This window comes from Gallus gallus, chromosome 2 (genome assembly GCF_016699485.2).
Source record: "Gallus gallus isolate bGalGal1 chromosome 2, bGalGal1.mat.broiler.GRCg7b, whole genome shotgun sequence".
NCBI lineage: Eukaryota > Metazoa > Chordata > Aves > Galliformes > Phasianidae > Gallus > Gallus gallus.
This window is the reverse complement of record NC_052533.1, coordinates 51,695,329-51,716,206: the sequence shown is the minus strand read 5'-3', so window position 1 is coordinate 51,716,206 and position 20,878 is coordinate 51,695,329. Positions and strand designations below refer to the sequence as shown.

Sequence of the window (20,878 nt, the reverse complement as noted above, 5' to 3'; positions counted from 1 at the left end):
GAGCAGCAAGAAATATCTCCTGGGATTTTAACAGTAATTCTCCACGCTGCTCACACCTGACACCCAAGGTCAGAGAGCACTTGCACATCAGCAGTCGTCTTTCACATTCACTTGGCAGCTCACTTTTAGATAATAGCTCATGTAAGTTTACTAGCCTCCCTGAATCCCAGAATACTAAGTGAATCCAGTTAAGACAAAATGGTTTTAAATCTCTGATTCTTACTCCTCATGAATAAGAAAGGCTACAGTCTATTTAATGAGCATTTGATGAGCTTAATCACAGATGGATCAACTACAGCCCCTAAAGACAAACTGCTATAGATTAAATTGTTAAGACTAGTACAGAGGAGGGGAGCAGGAAAAGAGAATTCTGATGCATATGATCAGGTCTGAACACTAATCCTATGACAGGCACCCACCAGCTCCAAGAAGCACACCTTTTGGTTCTGATGGAAGAACTAGAACTCTTTCCTTAGGAGAGAGCCTCATTCCCTTCTCAAATCTATGCTGCAGTGAATGTGGGGGATTTGTAGAAGGGTTCCATGGCTTCTGCTGGAGATGCTGGTGTTCAGAGAGCTATCTTCAAATTTCATAGAATCACAGAATCACCAAGTTTGGAAGAGAACTGTAAGATCATCCAGTCCAACTGTTCACCTATCACCAATATTTCCTACTAAATAATGTCCTGCAGTACAACATCTAAACATTTCTTCCACATCTTCAGGGACGGTAGCTCCACCATCTCCCTGGGCAGCTCATTCCAGCGCCTGACCACTCTTTCAGAGAAATTTCCTAACTTCCAACCTGAATCTCCCCTGGAACAACTTCAGGCCATTCTCTCTAGTCCTATTGCTAGTTATATGAGTGAAGAGGCTGACCCCCACCTCACCACAATCTCCTTTCAGGTAGTTGTAGAGAGCGTTAAGGTCTCCCCTGAGCCTCCTCTTCTCCAGTCTAAACAATCACAGCTCCTTCAGCCACTCCTCATAAGACTTGTGCTCCAGACCTCTCACCAGCTTTGTTGACCTTCTCTGAACATGCTTCAGAGCCTCAATGTCTTTCTTATAGTGAGGGCCCCAAAACTAAACACAGTACTCAAGGTGCAGCCTCACCAGTGCTGAGTACAGAGGGACAATGACTTCCTTGCTCCTGCTGGCAACACTATTTCCGATACAAGCCAGGATGCCTCCAATCCTCTGGGACCTCTCTGGTTACCAGGAACGCTGATTGATGGTGGAAAGCAGCTTGGCAATCACCTCTGCCAGCTCCCTCAGCACCCTTGGGCGAATCCCGTCTGGCCCCATGGACTTGTGGCAGTCCAGGTGGAGCAATAGGTCTCTAAATGTTTCCACCTGAATAGCATGGGGTTTATTCTACTCCCCATCTGAGACATCCAGATCAGGGGGCACAGTACCCCGAGGATAACTGGTCTGACTTTTAAAGACAGATGTAAAGAAGGCACTGAGAAAACACAGTCTTTCCCTTATCCTCAGTGGTCATGTTCCCCAACACATCCAGTAAAGGACGGAGATTCTCCTTAGCCCTCCTCTTACTGTTAATATGTTTGTAAAAAAGTTTCTTGTTCTCTTTTACCCCAGAGGCCAAGTTCAGTTCAAACTGGGCTTTTGCCTTTCTAATTTTCTCCCTGCATATCCCAACAAATTCTTTGTATTATCCCCAAGTTGCCCGTCTCTTCTTCTACAGGAGGTAGATTTTCTTTTTCTCCTGGAGCCTCAGGAAAAGCTCCCTGTTCATCCATGCCAGTCTTCTTCCCCACCAGCTCATCTTGTGGCACAGTGGGATAGTCTGCTCTTGCACCTGTAAGACTTCCTTCTTGAGGAGCAACCAGCCTTCCTGGATGCTTTTACCCTTCAGGACCCAAGGGACCTCCTTACCAGAGTCCTGAATAGTTCAAAATCCACACTCTGGAAGTCCAAGGCAGCAGTTTTGCTGCACCCCCCCTCCTAACTTCACCAAGAAATGAGAACTCTAGCATTTCGTGGTCACTCTGTCCAAGACAGCTCCCAACCTCCTCATCTCTGTTTGTGAACAGCAGGTCCAGCAGGGCAACTCCCCTGGTAGTCTCTCTTACCAGATGTGTCTTCCACACACTCTATAAACCTCCTAGACTGCTTCTTCTGTGCTGTACTGTATTTCCAGCAAAAATCAGGGAAGTTGAAGTCTGCCATGAGAACAGGGGCTGGCAATCACGCAAATTCTGCCAGCTGCTCATAGAACACCTCATCTATCTCTTTATTCTGGTTAGGTGGTCTATAACAGAACCCCATCAGAATGTCAGCCTTGCTGGCCCTCCCCCTGATGCTTACCCATAGAGATTCAACCTTATCATCCCCAGCACTGAGCTCAACAACATCAAAGTACTCTCTAACATAGAAAGCCACATCACTAGCCCTCCTTCCTTGCCTGTCCCTTCTGAAGAGCATATAGTCATCCACTGCAGCACTCCAGCTGTGGCAGTGATCTCACCATGTAGCTTGCCTGCCACACAATGGCTTCCAGCTCCTCCTGTTTGTTGCCTATGCAGCGTGTATTGGTGTAGATGCACTTCAGCTGAGCCCCTTGCCTCACTCCCCAAGCTCTCATCACTCCCCTAGGCTTATCTCTAGCAGGCCTGGTTTTATCTATCTCCTTCCCCTTTCATACCTAGTTTAAAGCCCTTCAACAAGCCCTGACAGCTCCTGGGCTAAGATCCATTTCCCCCTGTGAGAAAGGTGAGAACCATCAGTAACCATCAGGCCAGGCTCAAACCAACCCATGACAAAAAAGAAAAAAAACAAAAAACTGAATTCTTGCAATTGCACCAGCTTCTCAGTCATGTATTTATGAGAAGTGTTTTCCTGCTCAACTCAGTATGCTCCCCTGCCACTGAAGAGATAAAGGAAAATATGACCTATATGCCCGCTCCGTCCACTAATCACCCCAATCCCCTGAAGTCCTTTTTGATAGTCCTCAGGCTTCTCTCAGCGACCTCATTGCTGCCAGCCTGAACTATCAATAAGTGATAGCATCAGAGGGGTGAATCAGACTAGAAAGTTTCCTAGAAAAACTTCTGCTCCAGGGAGGCAGCACACTTCCCTATTGGTAGGGTCTGGTTGACATATAGGGCCCTCTGTTCCTCTCAAAAAGGAGTTGCCTATGACAATCACCCTTCTTTCCTTCTTACAGAGTCAGCCCTAGACAACCTAGTGGGTGAACCTCCCACTGCATCCTCACTCACCTCTCCCTCAAGTTCCAGAACCTCAAACCTATTGCACAGGTGAAGCTGGGGAACTGAGGTAGGTTGGGATGGGGATTGCCTGTGATGCTGACCCGTTTCTACTCCTCCTCTTCTCTTAAATTACCTCCCTCTGCTCGACAATGGTAGAGCATGGTGCCCATCACTGGAAAATTTGTTTTATTCCCCTTTATTATCCCACCCTTTCTAAGCTTCCAACTTTTGAAACCTTTCTTCTGCATCTCATTATCAGCATGCTGTTTCCTCTTACTCTGAATTTAGAAGTACCAGTTTCTCTTGGCATCACTCTGCAAACACATATCCATTGCAAATTCAGCAGGCCTGCTGCTGATACAGGGCAAAACACTTTGGCTCTTTTCCTTTGAAAGCTGCAAAGCAGCAAGCCTTGGCTGAAATCCCAGTCATTCCCTTGGGAAGCCTCATTTCAGTCCAGTGCCCAATCTGGAGCATACATTACAAAATGTTTTTCTTCCTGCTAATGAACAAACATGATTCACTGTTTACTTCAACATCCTCAAAGCCTTTGTCAGTCTAAAGCATTTTAATTGATGTTTTCTCAGCAATGTTTCTGAACACATGGAGCCTGCATACCTTTACAAACATAAAGAAAGCTTTTGCATTCAGTACTCATTCTGCCGCCCTCCTACCCACATTTCAATTTCTAAAATAAACTGGGAAGATTCCTCCTTTCCACATCTTCCAAGTTGTAAAAAATCTGTTTCTGCCTCTTATTTTATTTTTACTTACCTGTTTCAGACAGATAATATGCATACCGCTATCACAAAAATGGCTTCAGCCTGGAGCCATTTTGCAAATATTTCCTTCTAGCTTACAGGACTTAGATATACATGCTAAAAAATCTGGTGCACAGACCTTATTTCTATATGGGACCTAGAACAGTAGGCACCAATCCTGATTCTGCCTTTTTTAATACCACAATATGAATGATGCATGGAAGCTCTTCAGCTCTCCTACACAAGAATCAGGATAACAAACAAGCAGACCTCAAATGTAAGCAGCAGGGCAGAATCTGGTGTATGTTACATTTATATACATCAGACCAAGTGCTGCAGCTCCTGCAGTTAGAACTCCTCCTGATCTCCATGGCAACATTGATAAGCAAATCCCAGCATAAAGCAGTAGGCTACTAACCACAGTCTCTATTGCTAGTTAGGAGACCTCACAGGAATTCACTGATAATGAAAACGACACTGGTGCTGCCTCTAAGGATCTCAATTTCCTTAGCAAACCTGAGAGGTGAAGAGGGTAGTTTGGACATGGATTAGTTTGTCCTATCCCACATACATCCTCTGAAGCAGACTGTGACCACCAGTCTCATACTAAGCACAAATATTCTGGCAAGCTGTGCAAGCTCATGGGGGACATCTGCCCCCAGCACTCTGATCCTCAATCGGTCTTTGCAGTATTGTGCCTGTGCAGTTGTCAGAGACAAGGCAGTTAGGAAACCTCAGCTGGCAGCAGCCAATTCCAGTTCACAAACATATAAAGGGAAGATCAGTCTTATTACTGCAATTAGAAGAGATTTCAGACAGCAGGTTTGGTGCCCACACTGCCACCTTCTGTATGAAGCAAGACTGTATCTCAGATGTTTATTTTCTCTGAAAGAGCCATTTACCCATTCCCTAATAGCAAAACGAGTGTGTATATGGTTTTTAAACTGGACGTAGGTACAGCTCTGTGGAAGCTATCCACTTTTCCAGAAGAACATAGCACATTTTGCTTATAAAATTTCTCCTCCTATGCTGTTTAGCAATTTGGCTGTACTATAAAATATAAATATAAGACAGTGTGTCAATTTTTAAATGAATGAGGCAGGTCTAATAGGGTGTGCGTGTGTAATTTTTAGAGAATTAAAGAGAAAAAAAACCATGAGACTTATTTATTCATTTATTTATTTTAATAAATCAGCATCTCTTGTAGCCTGTTCTTTTTTCTGATAGATTGCAGCAACAGAAGCTGCAAGTCATGCTTTTCTGTGGTTTCTAATTTCATTCAGATTTTCTCTAAGAAAGGAAATGTGCTTCCTGCCACAGATTGAAATTGCAAATGCTTCTGCTGCTAGTAAGAACAATTAAAAAGTGAAGTTACTAAAACATGAAGCAAAAATTGGCTTTGATCACACCATAAAATACCGAGTGTGAGCACACAGGTATGCACACGATGTAGAGGAAGACAAACCAGGTAGACTGCTCACTGAATGTCGGAAAGTGTTCCACAGATCATTAGTTATGCTTTGTAGGGTTTGCAGAAACACTGCCTAGCAGGAATATCTTCTAAATTGCACATAATTATCTCTCTGTTCACAGGACAATAAAAGAGAATAGATCAATTAATTAGTCCTTGCAATCAAGGGAGCAGTGGATTTATGCACTTCGCTTTTACTGGAGATTTAAATTATAACAATGCAAGAACAATTACAGCCATATTTGTAGATAGTAAATACTTTGCAATACAAGTAGGAACAATTTTTGCGACAGGTAGCAATGAAAAAAAGCAGCTTGCTGTTGACAGACATGTCTGTGAAGGGCAGTACGAGATGGTGACCATATATATTCTGAAGGAATGCTCAGTCTGGGCTGGTAACATCTGCTCAAAGCCAGATTCTGCAAAAGGCACAGGTCTGCTATTGATCTTAGTCAATGAAATTGTATCAGCTCCAAGTCGCTGAGGGCACCGTTCCTTCTTTTTTACCAGAGAAAGATGCTACACACCATTTCCCTTAAGGGTTGAAATAAACAAAATAGATAAATTCAGGAAAAAAAAGCAGGAATTTAAGTGAATGACCTGCCATCCTGATAGGATAGGAATGACTCCCAGTGTTTTAGTATGGCACATCAGTGAGCTGCTGCCTCCCATTCAGCTGAGTACATGCTGTGCACTAATAGGGGCCAGGTGATCCAAACCTCATTCTTATGGCTACAGTCTCTGTAGTTTTGCTAGGATTAATTCATTCGTATATGAACAGGAAGAAAGAAATAAAAGCATCTAAGACATAGAATAAGACTTCATCAGTTCTGAGCATCACATTAAATGTTGTTAGAAAAGGATTTCCTACTCCAGCATATAGTGAGAACTCTGTCTTCCACACAGCCAGTCCGAAACCAGTCACTGAGGAAGGGGGAAGGACAAGACATTTGTGAACGCATGTCCCCACTGCATCTGACACACAACCAGTTTTGCCTGAATCACAGAATCACAGGAAGGCCCAGGTTGGAAGGGACCTCAAGGATCATCAAGCTCCAACCTCCCCACCACAGGCAGGGCCACCAACCTCCACATTTAATACTAGACCAGGCTGCCCAAGGCCCCATCCAACCTGGTCTTGAACACTTCCAGGGAGGGGGCATCCACGACCTCTCTGGGCAGCCTGTTGCCTGCTGCCTGTGTTGCACAAGATCTGTCACAGTAGCCACTTGCCCTAAACTTCTTCAGGTTTACTGGTTGCATCACTTGGCAGCTGTTCAATGGAGCCCAGACAAAGGACAGGGCAGTCTACAGTGTGGCTACAGACTAAATAATTGGTTCTAGAAGGTCCATTACTGGATAGAAATCACAATGCTTTATAAGATTTGACCTTTAGAATTTTATCCATTTTCAGAATACCGTCCATTTCAGTGCCTGGACAAGAGCTGAAAGAAGAGATACGAGCTGCTCATTAGATACAGTGCGCTAAAATCAGAGAGTCTTCTCCATGCTGAGCTTGAGAGATTGGATTTACAGAGACAAGATAAACATAGTGCTCTTCACAGCCAATAAAAAAGCAAAATGTCATCCATTAGAGTACATACTGAAAAGTGAAGACTAAGGGTGAAAACAATTTACTACAGAAAATACATTCTGTTTTAGCCTTGTATGAATCCATCAAAATTCATCCCCACTTTTTCCTGGTAGTGCTAACGGATGAGAGTAAAAGTAGCCCATCTCCAATCTACTCTAAGAATCTGAGCTTGCAAGACAGGTCACTTGCAATTGCAAGAAATCCACTTGTGACTCAAGACAAAACAACTCTTTCCAAAAATCAGGATCACAATAAGTTATTTTTATCTCCTAAGCTAATGAGAAAACAGAAGGAAAAGTTGTGTATAATAGGATGCTGACTCTTCTGTCCTTCACTTTCTACTCTATGTAGCACTGAACAGATACTACACCAGATAAATAGTTGTTTCATCAAAACCCAAAGTCATGTAACTCACTGTATAAAGAATTAATTTTCATATTTTTTAGAAGGAGTTGTTTCTGTCCTCTGAGAAAGAAAGGAATATATTTCCCCAAAAGAATTCTTAATAGAGGCAACTTCTGCAGTTTGAATTAATCAGTCTGTGCTTTTCAACAGTAAAATTTCAACACAAGAAGCTAATTTATTAGTTCTTCTAGTGCTTAGAACACATGCATTAATCATTGTATTTTTTACTTGAAATGCATGTGTGTTTAGCACTAGATAGTCTCCCATCAAAAAACTCCACTTTACATTCAGATCAATTAACCTTTCCCACAAAAGAAATATAAATATTCCTCACATTAAATTTCATTTCAGGAGTCTGACTTTTTTTGTTGTTCATTATGCAGCAATTGCAACTGCACTTCATTCCTAGAATAATACAATCTCAACTGAATATAATCATTTCATAAGTGACTTAGGGAGAAAAAATAGTAATGAGGAATAACAGAAAATGAGAAGTCTTCAGCACCGGGAACAGCGCCTAGCAAAAGGCCGCCTGGGTGCTTGAGCTCATGCAAGAAATAATAATTGAATGGAATAATTGTGCTGAGTCTTTTTCAAACTGTCTGCAAAATCAGTTACAATACTTACTGTAGCAACATGAAGTATCCAACTTGGATGTCAGGATGTCAAGACAAAAAGTGCCAAGAGATCCTCTATACAAGGACTTGCTTTGTGTTCCTATTTCTACATCCACTGACTCTGCAGCACTTGCACACACATAAAAGCTTGGGAAGATTAAACTCTCCTGGTAGAGCTGGCCTTACAAAGGAAGCTCTAATGGCAGATCTGTAAAAAAAAAAATGAGATATGCCACATATTGAAAGCATTTTCACCTAAGAAAAGCAAAAAAAAAGTTCAACATCACACTGGAACCTTACAAGTTCAAGGGGGGAAGTGGTAGCCTTTTCTGTTCCAACTAGAAGAAAACATATAGTATCTATTCTGCCCTCATGTGGCCCCAGCCGGAGTACTGCTCCCCAACAAAGGAAGGATGTCAAGTTTTTGAAAGAGGGTCTTGAAGAGGGCTGTGAAGAGGATCAGAGGGATGGAGCACCTCTCCTGTGAAGACAAGCTAATAGCGCTGGGCTTATTCACAGTCTGGAGAAGAGGGGCTGCAAGGACACCTCATTACAGGCCTTCTGATATTTAAAGGGAGATTATAAACAGGAGGGAAATCAACTTTTTGCATGGGTAGATAATGTCAAAACAGATGCTAGGGCTTTTTGTTTGTTTGTTTGTTTGTTTTTCCCAGATATATTTCATCATACAGTGATTTTATCTTTACTGGATGTAGGTAATGCATTCAGATTAACCATCAGATACCATCTAACACGCTTTCCTACAGCTTAGGATGGGATGCTTGCTTCATCTCCAGTCCTAACCCTGGGAACATAGTTCTCTCAGGAACTTGTACTGCTTAGAATTTTATTCAGAGAAAAGTTTAGATTTAGCTTCCACTCCCTATTTTATTTTTCAATCTAAATCCATGCTACAATTCAAGTCCCTTCAGTTCATGCTGAATTGGCACATTTGCCTGCTTCCTATATACAATTTGTTCTTACAATTTACCATCCCAAAAATGAAAACAACCTTTAAATTGCCTTGTAGTGAAATTCTTAGGGGGCATCTTTCATCTTCTGTAGTAGTAAAAGTAAAGCAAGGAAAGACTGAGTATAAGAAGATGGATTCAGAGCTCAGTTTTCTCAGTCATTTGCAGAGTGGACAAGATTGAGGCAGTAACAGCAGTGTGCTACAGATGCTGGTTAGTTAAACAGTGACAGGCCACCAGAGAATGCAGGAGAGCACATCTCTTTGATGGCTATGACAATCCAGGGAAGTTGCCCTGGGAGTTGATGGGCTTTGTTCTGACTGTATTATGCATCCCCTGCACGTTCGTTTGTTCTGCAGCGAGAGCTGACAGGACCCAGCTCCTCTTCCCACTACTCTCTCATTCTTGACATTTAATCCACTGATGCACACGTTCCTCAGTTTCTTCTTACAGTTTTTGGAAAACCAAGTATTAACATCAATGTTAATAAACATTCAACATGGACTTTTCCCTTCAAGGCTTTGAGATATTTATTTCAAAACTGCAAATACTGGATTAAAATCCTTTCTACTTTGACGTTCAAAAGCACCTGAATAATTGAAAGTAACAACTCCTCAGTCTCATGAAACAAGATACAGAGTTCATGGTCAACTGTACAGTCAGTGCAGGGAACAAAGAAACTGGTAATAATGAGATACCACTTAAGTGCTATTTCCCTGTAGGGTTTGCAAGGCCAAAGCTTGCTAATACTGAAGTATCAGGTAAGTGCTGTTCTCCTGTAAAATATGCAAGGCCAAGGCAAGTTCTCACTTTCAAGTGCTTATTCCAAAAACCCATCATGCTTAATATTATATTACTGGTATAAGCATCAGTTCATTTTAAAGTAAATTACATATGTCATGCATGTATTAAGCAAATGAGCATCTGAATACAGTTAAGATTAAAGAGGTTACCTTGCAAACATTTTTATATTCGAAAAGCAGTTTTTGAAGCACCTTGAGTAGAAAAATCTATTTCAATATTCTGTTGGAGAGGCTTTGCTCTTGGTCAGCTTCCACCCGCACAGCAGTGAAAACTGTAAGCCCTGTCATCAGATGCTTACGTACAGGTGCATTAACAGCCATTGTTATTGTGGCATTCACACGCTCACAAGCTGTCTCAGCATCCCCAGGGAAAAGCATAGATGTCTGATTTGTGATGCAGGTTCAATCTGCCTTAATGACAGAAACAGTTCTAAAGGGAACTTAAGTTTGCTTGGACCAACTACTAACTACTTATGAATAAACACACACACAAACCCTCAAATAGTAACAGCCTTGAATACCTGACCAACTTCACATGTGCTATCTCAGAAAATAGGGCTGTGTTAGTTGAAGGCTAAAATACAGTTATCTCCATGTTGCAATCCAGAAAACATTTTTGTTTAAGGATTCAATTCCTAGAACACTGGAGGGAATTCATGAATTTGGGTTAATCGGTGTTAATAATCAAGTCTCTCTTCTTGCACACATTCTGTTAAAGTTTCTAATAATTGTCAGTAAACATCTCATTGTCAGCAAAAACCTCTTTCTCAGGGCAAAACTTTCCTCAAAGAAAACCAGCAGAAGAGTTTGACCTAGTATAATTTGTATTTGTTTAACAAGTCAATTCAAGCTTTCAGAGAGATGTGTTATTGTGCCTTTTGCAAAGACACTCACCAAGGAGACTGAAATCAATGTCTTTTAAATTAAACTAAGAACCCAAACTGACTTATGCTTAGACTGTCACTACCATAGTGATAGTATATGATTATCAAATTCCAGTACAAACACAATCCAACAGCTGTACCTCACTTCTTATTTGAACAGAAGAAATGCATCTGTCCTGGGAGTACTTCCCATGAAAAGACTGTTCAACTCTTTCTGGCAGGTAACAGTGCCTACCTACTAACAGCAAGGCAATTTTCAAAATGAACTAACTTCCAACATAGGACATATTTGTTTTTCTTCTACTAGGAGCCTGAACAAACAGTAAGTTCTAGTGTCACAATTTGTCAAATTTCAATATAATCCACTAAAAGTATTGACAGATCTCTTCAATTAAATCAAAAGTACAATAGCATTCAGCAATTTTTAACAGCATTATTTCCTCAGCGTGAGTGATCACCTCAGTTTTTCCATATTTAGAATGTCTCCTTGGAATAAAGTGGGGGTTGGGGAGGAGCAACAATGAAGGGAAACAAACAAGCAAAAAAAAACCAAAAAAAAAACCCACCTAAACTCTGAAACCTGCAGTATATTCTCCATCTTCTTGCAGATACTACATATTCAAAACCAGAAAATTTCAAAAAATCTTTAGCAATCATGTCTTGGCTTATCCTGCAATTCAACTCTCTCCACGCACTTCACAGCTTGATGAAGGCTATGCTGGATGGTGAGAACTTTTTACATGACTTCTCATCTGTTCAACTAGTGCACGCTCCTTGCCCTAGAATCTCTCCCCCAGACACATTATGAGTTTTCTTGGACCAAATCAAGCTTTCAGCTTTCTCTAGTAACAGTTATGATGCAATTCTAGCAATCACCATTGGACCTCTGGTAACCACTCTGGTGATCTGTTGTTCGCTTTATGTTTAGCTCTTCTGCTTGCATTTAATGAAACATATTCACAAAGGGGAAAGGTTACTTGATGAGACTAAAAAAAAGTGAGGATGCTGCAATGAACTTCCCTCTCTTTCATACACACCACACAGATACCACAAATCTCTTCACTAAGATTATTTTCCTCACAAAGAGTATCTGAATGCTCCTCAGCATCCTTAGCTCCTTAGCTCCTCTGCAATTCATAACTGCAAGAGTGAGGTGAGGTATAAATGAAACATCAGCCCTCCATTAACACGTCATCTACATTCCAAAAAAGTTCAAGATTTCAGCCTGGAGGTACTGCTATGGATGGATAATAGCACGAGATATTGTCCTACATGTTTAATTCATAAACCTAGTAGCTAAAAATTATTCAGCTGAACTGAAAGTGTAGAGAACTTCAATAGCGCTCAGAACAAAGTACAGATGCACTTGCAAAGTTCGTCAGCATTGTCACTGTAAATCTAACTTCTAGAGAAAATTAAATCCCTGTGAAAGCAGTGGGAAGCTCCCAAGGCATCAAGGGTAGCGCTTCTGTTTGCATGGGTCACACTTTGGTTCTCTGCATCTCTTCACAGTTGACACAGAGCACTTCACTCCTCCATGCACTACAGGGTACACTTCAGACAGAAAAAGTACCACAAAATGAGGACACTAAGGTAGCACCACGATAAACAGCAAGAAAATATCCATTTATTCTGTAGCCAAAAATGTAAACTCATAGATGGGAGAAAGAAGTAAAGCAGGAGTAACAGAGCAGAGAAGCACACAAGGGAATGAAATGCCAAAGTCAGCAGGCAAGATGAGAAGTGAAGACAAGGCCTGTGAATAAGGGGAAAAAAAAGCAGACAGGAAGGAAAGGGAGATGCCGATCAGAGACTGGAATGTCATTTGAGAAAGGAATAAATTCTTATTTATGATATGTATTATCTACTATGGCAGTGTCTCACTGCAGCAAATCATCTTTCACTTCTTTCCTCATTTAAGTCAGGGAATAGGAAAAGAAGAACCTATAAAATTTGGGGCTTCTTTCACCTGAGTATATGCCAGCTGGAGTTAACAGGTAACAAGCGAAGAATCAAATCAGAATCATGCTTAACAATCTCCAGTGACACCACAAGTGACGTTTTCAGGATGTGGCTTGTACAGGCTGCTCACATCAGAGGTCAGAAACCAACAGGATGGCAGACAAAGAAATCACAAATGCAGACTCTGAATGACATGTAGTAATAGGACCAATATATTGGATTGAGAACATTTTATGAAGGCTATTGATGAGAAGCAGCAGATTCCAGTGTCATAGTCATTTTTATACCATAACAGATGCCTGGTGCTGACAACTAGCTGCATTTCTCCTCTGTGAGGTAGCAGTTCCCCTTTTTAGCTTAAAAGGTTTCAGATTAGGAGCCCTCCTGACAGAGAAAAGCATGACACCATGAATTAGTTGTGGGTCCTCATTCCAGCCATCTGAAGCAATGTGAAAATCCTGGTATCATCTTCATGCATCGCAAGGCAAACAAACAAAAAAACAAAAAAATCCAACAACCATACCTACATTTTTAATTGTGCTTAGTCTTCAATTTGTGAGAAAAAAAAGTCTGCCACTTCATCATGGACAGGCTGCTCAGCCTTGGCTCATTCTTGCCATGTCACTGTTCATTTTCAATTAAAAGATGAACACTTCTAGAATCACAAAACGACTTGAGTTAAAAGGGTCCTTAAAGACTATCTACTCCTGCCATAGGCAGAGACACCTTTGACTAGACCAGGTTGCTCCAAGCCTCATCCAACCTACCCTTGAACAGCTCCAGGGGTGGGGCATGCAGCTTTACTGGGCAACCTGTGTGAGTGCCCCATCACCCTCTGAGTAAAGAATTTCTTCCTCATACTTAAACTAAATCTCCCCTCTTTTAGTTTAGAGCCATTATCCCTTGTCCATAGTAGGGCATACACTCCTTGACAAAGAGTCCCTTTCCATCTTTCCTGTAGGCCCCTTTAAAAACTGGAAAGATGCAACAAGATCTCCTTAGAGCCTTTTCTTCTCCAGCCTATCTCCTAGGCTGGAGAATCTCCTAGGCTAGGAATAAGCCTATCTCCTTCAGCCTATCTTCACAGGAGAGGTGTTCCAGCCTTCTTTCTGGACTCCTCTAGACCCACTCCAACAGTTTCACATCTTTCTTGTGTTGGGAGCTCCAGGCCTGGACACAGTATTACAGGTGAGGCCTCAGAAGGGCAGAGTAGAGAGGGACAATCCTCTTCCTTGCCATATTTGACAGATATCAAATAATGCTTCAACTTTTAAAGAGCTTATAAATGGGAATGAGACTGACTTCTTACACAGTCTTAGTGACAGGTCAAGGGGGAATGGTTTTAAACTAAAAGAGGGGAAGATTTAGATTAGATATCAGGCGAAGTTTTCTTACATGGAGAGTGGTGAGGCACTGGCGTAGACTGCCCAGAGAAATTGTGGATGTCCCATCCCTGGAGGTATCCAAGGCCAGCCTGGATGGGGCCCCAGGCAGCCTGGTCTAGTGGGTGGCAACCTTGTCCATTGCAAGAGAGGATGGGACCAGATGGTCTTTAAGGTCTCTTTCAACCCAAACCCTTCTGTGATTCTATGATTCAGTCTTTGAAACATGTGAGTAGCACCGCACATACAAACAACACAAACAAATGTGTTACTAACTCATGGCAGTGAAGCACATGCACAGGTGTTAATGGGAACAGGTTTGACTTTGTCCTTAAAGTTTTAGGAAACTGAGAATAACAGAAAACTGTCTCCCTTACTCATTTCCACTCAAATGCAGAAATATAACAATGTATTTTCAACGTGTAAAATAATGACTACAAATTCTCACAGTAGTACGTATTTTTCAAAATTGATGTCCAGTTTAAGCAATGGATATTTTGACATGAGTTGCATCACACAAAGGCTGAAGAATTGGACCTCCCACCTCCTCAGCTAAAGGAGATTATTCACCGCTAAGCTGCTTTGGAAATAAACCAGCAGTGCACCTGCTGCTGCTTCCTGTTGTTCAATGGCAAGCCTTCTGAGAGGCATCTTTTTATACTGGTGGAAAAGATAAGGCTTCAGCATGGGCTTCTTCCCATTCATTCTACATTCACTAAGTCATCAGATGCAACACTGAAAAGGCCACACACTAAATTAAAACCTTGTTTTTCTTCCCAGTGACGCTTGCAGCTGTTGTTTCTTGCTGCGTTCCAGATTTCAAGACAACATCCTAGCTCCCTGGAAAGAACACTGACCTCAAGTGCTCCAGAAAGCATGAAGAGTGAACCTTGATACTAGATTCTCCCCTGCATCACCTCCCCAGCACCACCCTGTGAGCTGTCTGATAGTAGGGCAAGGAGCAGATAGGGAACCTGAACCCCTTTAGGACCAGATCAAGCTGCTAACTCACAGATTCACACTGACCTTTCCTTTGGAAGCATTGGCTCTGCCTCATCAGTCCTGACATATGAGCACACAACTCGTGGGGAAAAAAAAAAAAAATCTGAGTAGCTGGACTATTTATTCAAGGATATTTGAGAAATCCTGTTTAACCATCGTCGTCATAAGCTTTCATAGCTTGATTTTAGGGCCTCATCCAAAGACTGCTGAAGGGAGCAGATGCCATGGGTTTTGACTTATAGCTATGGCTAGGACTATAAAACATAAAACAAAATTCCTTTGCTGCTGTTAATGTTTACAAAGACTAAGACAGATGATCTTTCTGTAGGGCTTTTAGAGGAGCAGACTGCCTGAAGAAGTTGCCAGTTACAAAACCATGTGCCCAGGTGACTCTACAAAGTCATTTATACCAAAACCAGACTAAGAGGCTCATGTAATTCTGATTAAATTTCTGTGCTGACCTCTGCGCTATTAGTCCTACAGGTGCTTTAGTTAGGAACGATCTTTTTTCTTTTTAATTAAAAACAAAAAGTCAGTCTCTTGGGGGTTCTATTTTTCTTTCCATTTCTAACTTCAGTACAAACACACCACAAAAATTATAGCCCCAGTCAAATAAAAATAGCTGAAGAACTTGCAGCTGTTGATAATTTCCCAAGTATTCAACATTGCTCATTTAATGATGGAACAATATGCTCCAGTTTCAGTCCTTGCACAATGCTACACGAACAGGAGGCAGATATTTGAGTTGGTGTGAATGCCAAAGGTGAGTAAACTGTGACAGCAACCAGAGAAGGGGTTAGAGAACAACACAATGTAGGCCACTGGGTGTCCACATGAAACATTTCTCCATGCCTGTTCTTTCTCATTTAAAACCATTAGTCAGCTCACCAGTTGGCTAGATCAAGCTCACAGAGTTATTAATATGTACAGCTGGGAAAAAAAAAAGTTCTCAATACAAATTCACAATTTTGAAAACAATAACTATCTGCAGTTGCTAAGTATTTTCTCAAGCTTACCTGCTTGCAAATGAGACCAAGCAAATCAGCAGACAATGCTTATAAATTCACAACACTCAAGAGTACCAATGAAATACAAAACAAAAACTAGGACTTGGGTACAAAAGTAAAATTCAACGGCTCAGAAACAACAAAGAAATCAGGAAACTTCATTATAATTGGAAATTTGGACCACCTTCTATTAGGGTCCACTTGCCTCATTCATATGCATAAGGGCACAGTTAGAGGTCATAAAGTCAGAGCATTCAGCAGGTAATATTTAAGGTAAAAAAAAAACTGTTATCTTGTTAGGGGCCCATTGCAACAGCAAAATCTAAAGCATGAAACCAAGGAACAGTTTTAAAGAGAGGGGAAAAAAGTTAAAAGTCAAAGTTGACAGTAGTTTCCCTCCAGAGAAGAAAACAAAACCACCAAACTGATTTTGTTCAGCTCTTGTATTTCATATTAGAGATACTATTAATGTAACCTGTGCCACAAAGCACCTGCAAAAATAGCTATAACAAAAAACAAGGAAAACAGAAAATATCCTCACAAGCAGACAATCCCAAATCACAGCAACACTCCTGCATGTCCTGCATTTTGTGGGTAGAGGCTTATCCAGTAGCAACCTGAGCCTTCTCTTGGGCATGGATTTAAAGCTCTTGGTTACCTCCAAAAAGAGTTCAAATTTTGAACAGCACGTGCAGGTTCCTCCAGGGTAAATACCCAAGAATTATGTCTATTTTTGAAATAAACCTTTGCCTGGTAGCAGCCCTTGCCTCCCCTCAGGCATTCTAGCAAAGCCTTTAGTCTCCTCACTTGAGAGGTCAAATTTAGGAAACTCGCCCCAGAAAAGTACAGGAAATGTCTAAGTGCATTTTTTTTCTCTTGTGGAGAAACAGTGCATGCCTGGTATTTTCCTTTCAGTCTTCCTCTGTCTGAATATGAGGCCTTTTGCCTCTTCTAGATACATTTCCAATTTGTCTGTCTGGGAGGTAGACGCTTGCCTGGTGTCTACACTAGCTTCCTCCCATCCATAATTCAGGACATAAGTGTAATAGATTTCAGATACTCAAGAAGAAAGCAAAAAAAATGGAGAAAGAACAAGAGTCAAAGACACAGACAGGAAAAGACTGATGACTAATCTGTTTCAAAGGTGTGTTTTAGGGAGTTGCACTGTCTGCCAAGAGTGCTGGAGAAGGGATGGAGGGGGATCACACTAGTCTGGCAGTCATATTCTCAGTCCAGCAAACAGCAACAATGACAACCAAGGAGACAAAGAAGAAGAAAAAGACAATTCCCCGGGTTCCATCTCAGGTATCCTTTTGTGCCTGTTGGGTTTGCAGGTGCACTGTCCCAAGGTCATAAACAAGTGAGGTCGCAATAACAAGCTTGTGAAAAATAAGTTTCTATCAAAACTTTCTCGTGGGAAAAGTACGTCAGGTTGTCAGCAAAGCAAGACTACCCCGTGAGAGAACAGGATCCAATACATCCCCAGTAACCTCCTTCGACTGGTTGTCATGGTGATGTCCTGGTTCTGCAAATGTTTGAGATATACCAAGCACACCCCAGAAAGTCAGAAAGTATTTCTTATTGGACCTCCACAGGCACTGAGGGACATGGTTTAGTGAGCATGGTGGTGATGGGTTGACAGTCTGACTAAATGATCTTAGTAATCTTTTCCAACAATGATTCAATGATTATATGAAGGTAATGCATGGAAGGGATAAAACAAGACCCTGGTCATCACTGAGCTCTAACAGCCCACTAAGTATAGAGATTTTAGTATGAGGCCTTACCGAGCATTATAGAGACATGAAGAGATCCTGCACATGCACATGCACAGCTTCTGCATCCATCTGAATTGGCCCATATGCCATCAGTGGTACCCACAGCACACTTTCTGCTGGAGTAAGCTCTTCACATTTAAATCCCAGTCCAGCCAATTGCGTTCAGTGAAGCTTCAAGGATTGCAACTATGTTATCACCCAGCTAAGTGAAGGGCCTACTATGTTCTCCTTCCACTAGTAGGAGAAAAAAAGAAAACACATACCACTGCACCATACAGCTGTTTTATCATGGCACAACGCAATTCTGCATTCTCATTCAAATTAAAAGAAAGGTAAGGAAGCATCATCAGAAAAAACTCTTAAAATCAAAAAATGAAATACTTACTCAAGTTTGTGGGATTAATGTGAGACTGACAACTAAATGGCAAAGATTACTGAAAGTAACAGCTCTACAATGCACAAGAGTCTAAGGATGATTGTCTGGAAATGGGACAAGTGCAAGGTGTTGCACTTTTGTCGGGGCAATCCCAGGTATTTATGCAAACTGGGGGATGATCTCCTTGAGAGCAGCCCTGCGGAGAAGGACTTGATGGTCCTGGTAGATAAGAAGCTGGACATAAGCCATCACTGTGCCCTTGCAGCCTGGAAGGCCAACTGTGTTCTGGGCTGCATTAAAAAAGGAGTGGCCAGCAGGGAGAGGGAGGTGGTTGTGCCCCTCTACTCAGCTCTTGTGAGGCCCCATCTGGAGTACTGCGTCCAGGCCTGGGGTCCCCAGTACAGGAAGGATGTGGAGCTCTTGGAACGGGTCCAGAGGAGGGCCACTAAGATGATCAGAGGGCTGGAGCAGCTCTCCTATGAGGAAAGGTTGAAGGAACTGGGCTTGTTTAGCTTGGAGAAGAGAAGGCTCTAGGGAGACCTCATTGTAGCCTTCCAGTACTTGAAGGGAGCATATAAACAGGAGGGGGAACCGTTGTTTACAAGGGTGGATAGTGACAGGACAAGGGGGAATGGTTTTAGACTGGGACAGGTGAGGTTTAGGTTGGATATTAGGAGGAAGTTTTTCACCCAGAAGGTGGTGACACACTGGAACAGGTTGCCCAAGGAGGTTGTGAGGGAGGTTGTGAGGGGAGGGTCCCCATCCCTGGAGGCATTCAAGGCCAGGCTGGATGTGGTTCTGGGCAGCCTGGTCTAGTGGTTGGCGACCCTGCACATAGCAGGGGGGTTGAAACTCGATGATCACTGTGGTCCTTTTCAATCCAGTCCATTCTATGATTCTATGAAATTCTTGTCCTATTTCATAAGAGCACTACAAAAAAAAAAAAAAAAAAAAGATAATCCTGCCTCTTCAAAAAAAAATAATCAAGTAAAATAAAATAAAAATCAAACTAGCATAGTAATGGCATTCTTCATAGGCTAGAAACACCTTTAAACCACAGAACACATCAGGATATGGGAAACAAAAGGATGAGCGTTCTTCAAAAGACCACAACTACAAAAGTAAGTAAAAGAAGCAGAGAGAGAGCACAAGGAACCAGGATGACACATTGTGAACCCTAAGATTTTTGCTAAAGAAGAGACACTGCTAAACATAAGTGGCACACAGATTAATATAAATTTAAGGATAGACCTCCCTGATAGGAGTTTTAGGATTTGTAGGAAAGCACCCAGGTACAGCTACTGTGACAGGCAGCATGTCTGAACTTGGAATCTGGAAGTACCAACACATCTGTAGTGCTTTTGCTTCTTAAAGCAGATGGTATTGGTTTACATTATAATGAGGGTTAATTGGTAGTTTTACAGTCTCTGTATACTTTGAAATACACAATATATCAATTGTACAGGCACACTTAGCAAACCTTACATAAATGGTGCACATCCAGGACTATTTTTGCTATTGCCCTGTACTGAGGGCTGGGTGCCACGTGATAGGTACATTTCTTTTCCTACTTCCACATCATCAGCAAGGTAATTGGATGTCTGATGGGGATATGCATAACCTTCAAAGACAAGCCACTGTACCTGTCATGTGGGTATAACTCTGCACAGGGGCAGAGCGAAAGCAGGGGCCAGACCAACTCCTTTCATGTATAAAATGCAAAATCTACCAGGTCTCTGTGCATACAAGTTAACTGGAAAAGCTCCACAGGCTCCTGGGAAGTTGCCAGCTTTGCTGGTAACATTGCAAAGGATACTTACAGAAGACAAAGAAAAGAACAGAATATAAAACAAATTATAGGCGCTGACTTCTCAGCCGCAAACAAAGAGCTCGCAGCAGCCAGCATGCATAAGAGCAGGTCTCTGCATTCACTGGCACTTGGTCAACTTATTCTTGGAGCCAATTCTCATTTTTGTCGTCTCTGTTTTTCTTTGTGTAGAGCCAGTAATGTTGTTTTGCTAATGGCTTATGCAGAAGTACTGGAGCCAGCAGCACACACTCTGCTTGCTTTTATTGGTCTATTAAAATGAATGAAGCTGGTGCTAAAGTTTTTATAAGCATTTAGGATACATCATTATTTGCTCAGGGCACAAAAGCAACAGCCTGTTACACAACTGCGCAGGCACTGAACATCTCTCCCCAGGTCTAAGGAGAAATCTGGATGGACTGAAGGGAAGAAGAACAGAGGAAAAGTCAGTCCTCCTGAGTTTCTGCTGGGAGAAGCAGCTGTTTGATGTGCTTACAGTACAAAAAGAAATAAAGCAGAAATAAATTCACCAGAAGTATAGTTTGGCAGAAAGTATGGGAGGACAATTGTTATTTAATACTTATTGTGTAATCTACAAGCTATAATCAGGAACCAGGACAGTACTGCACAATCACTACACAACACAGGAGCAGGGAGTATCAAAGTATAAAACAAATCAACCAAAAAAAAAAAAAAAAAAAAAAAAAAAAAAAAAAGGACCAGAAAGTAGGATGCAGAGAGTAAAAAAAACCCATGGAAGCGAGACCTAATGAGAAGGGAAAAAGGCAACTTGAATGTGGCTTACCTAGCCTCATTCATGTTGCCTCAT

The 20,878-nt window shown here is 41.7% G+C and overlaps 1 protein-coding gene across 10 annotated transcripts in view; it reads right to left on the bottom strand.

Moving 5' to 3' along the window:
- Positions 1-20,878, bottom strand: part of VOPP1 (vesicular, overexpressed in cancer, prosurvival protein 1) — a 94,198-nt gene that overhangs the window by 27,168 nt on the left and 46,152 nt on the right. For 3 of the 10 annotated variants that reach the window (XM_046938357.1, XM_046938358.1, XM_015281609.4), the window contains one exon: positions 8,088-8,285. The exons of 6 other annotated variants lie outside the window; for them this stretch is intronic. In XM_046938357.1, the coding sequence (XP_046794313.1) occupies positions 8,088-8,098 (11 nt within the window). In that variant the 5' untranslated portion in view covers positions 8,099-8,285. Of the gene's footprint in view, positions 1-8,087; positions 8,286-17,875; positions 20,731-20,878 lie in introns of those variants that run through there. One more of the 10 variants, XM_046938359.1, reaches the window with a different exon arrangement.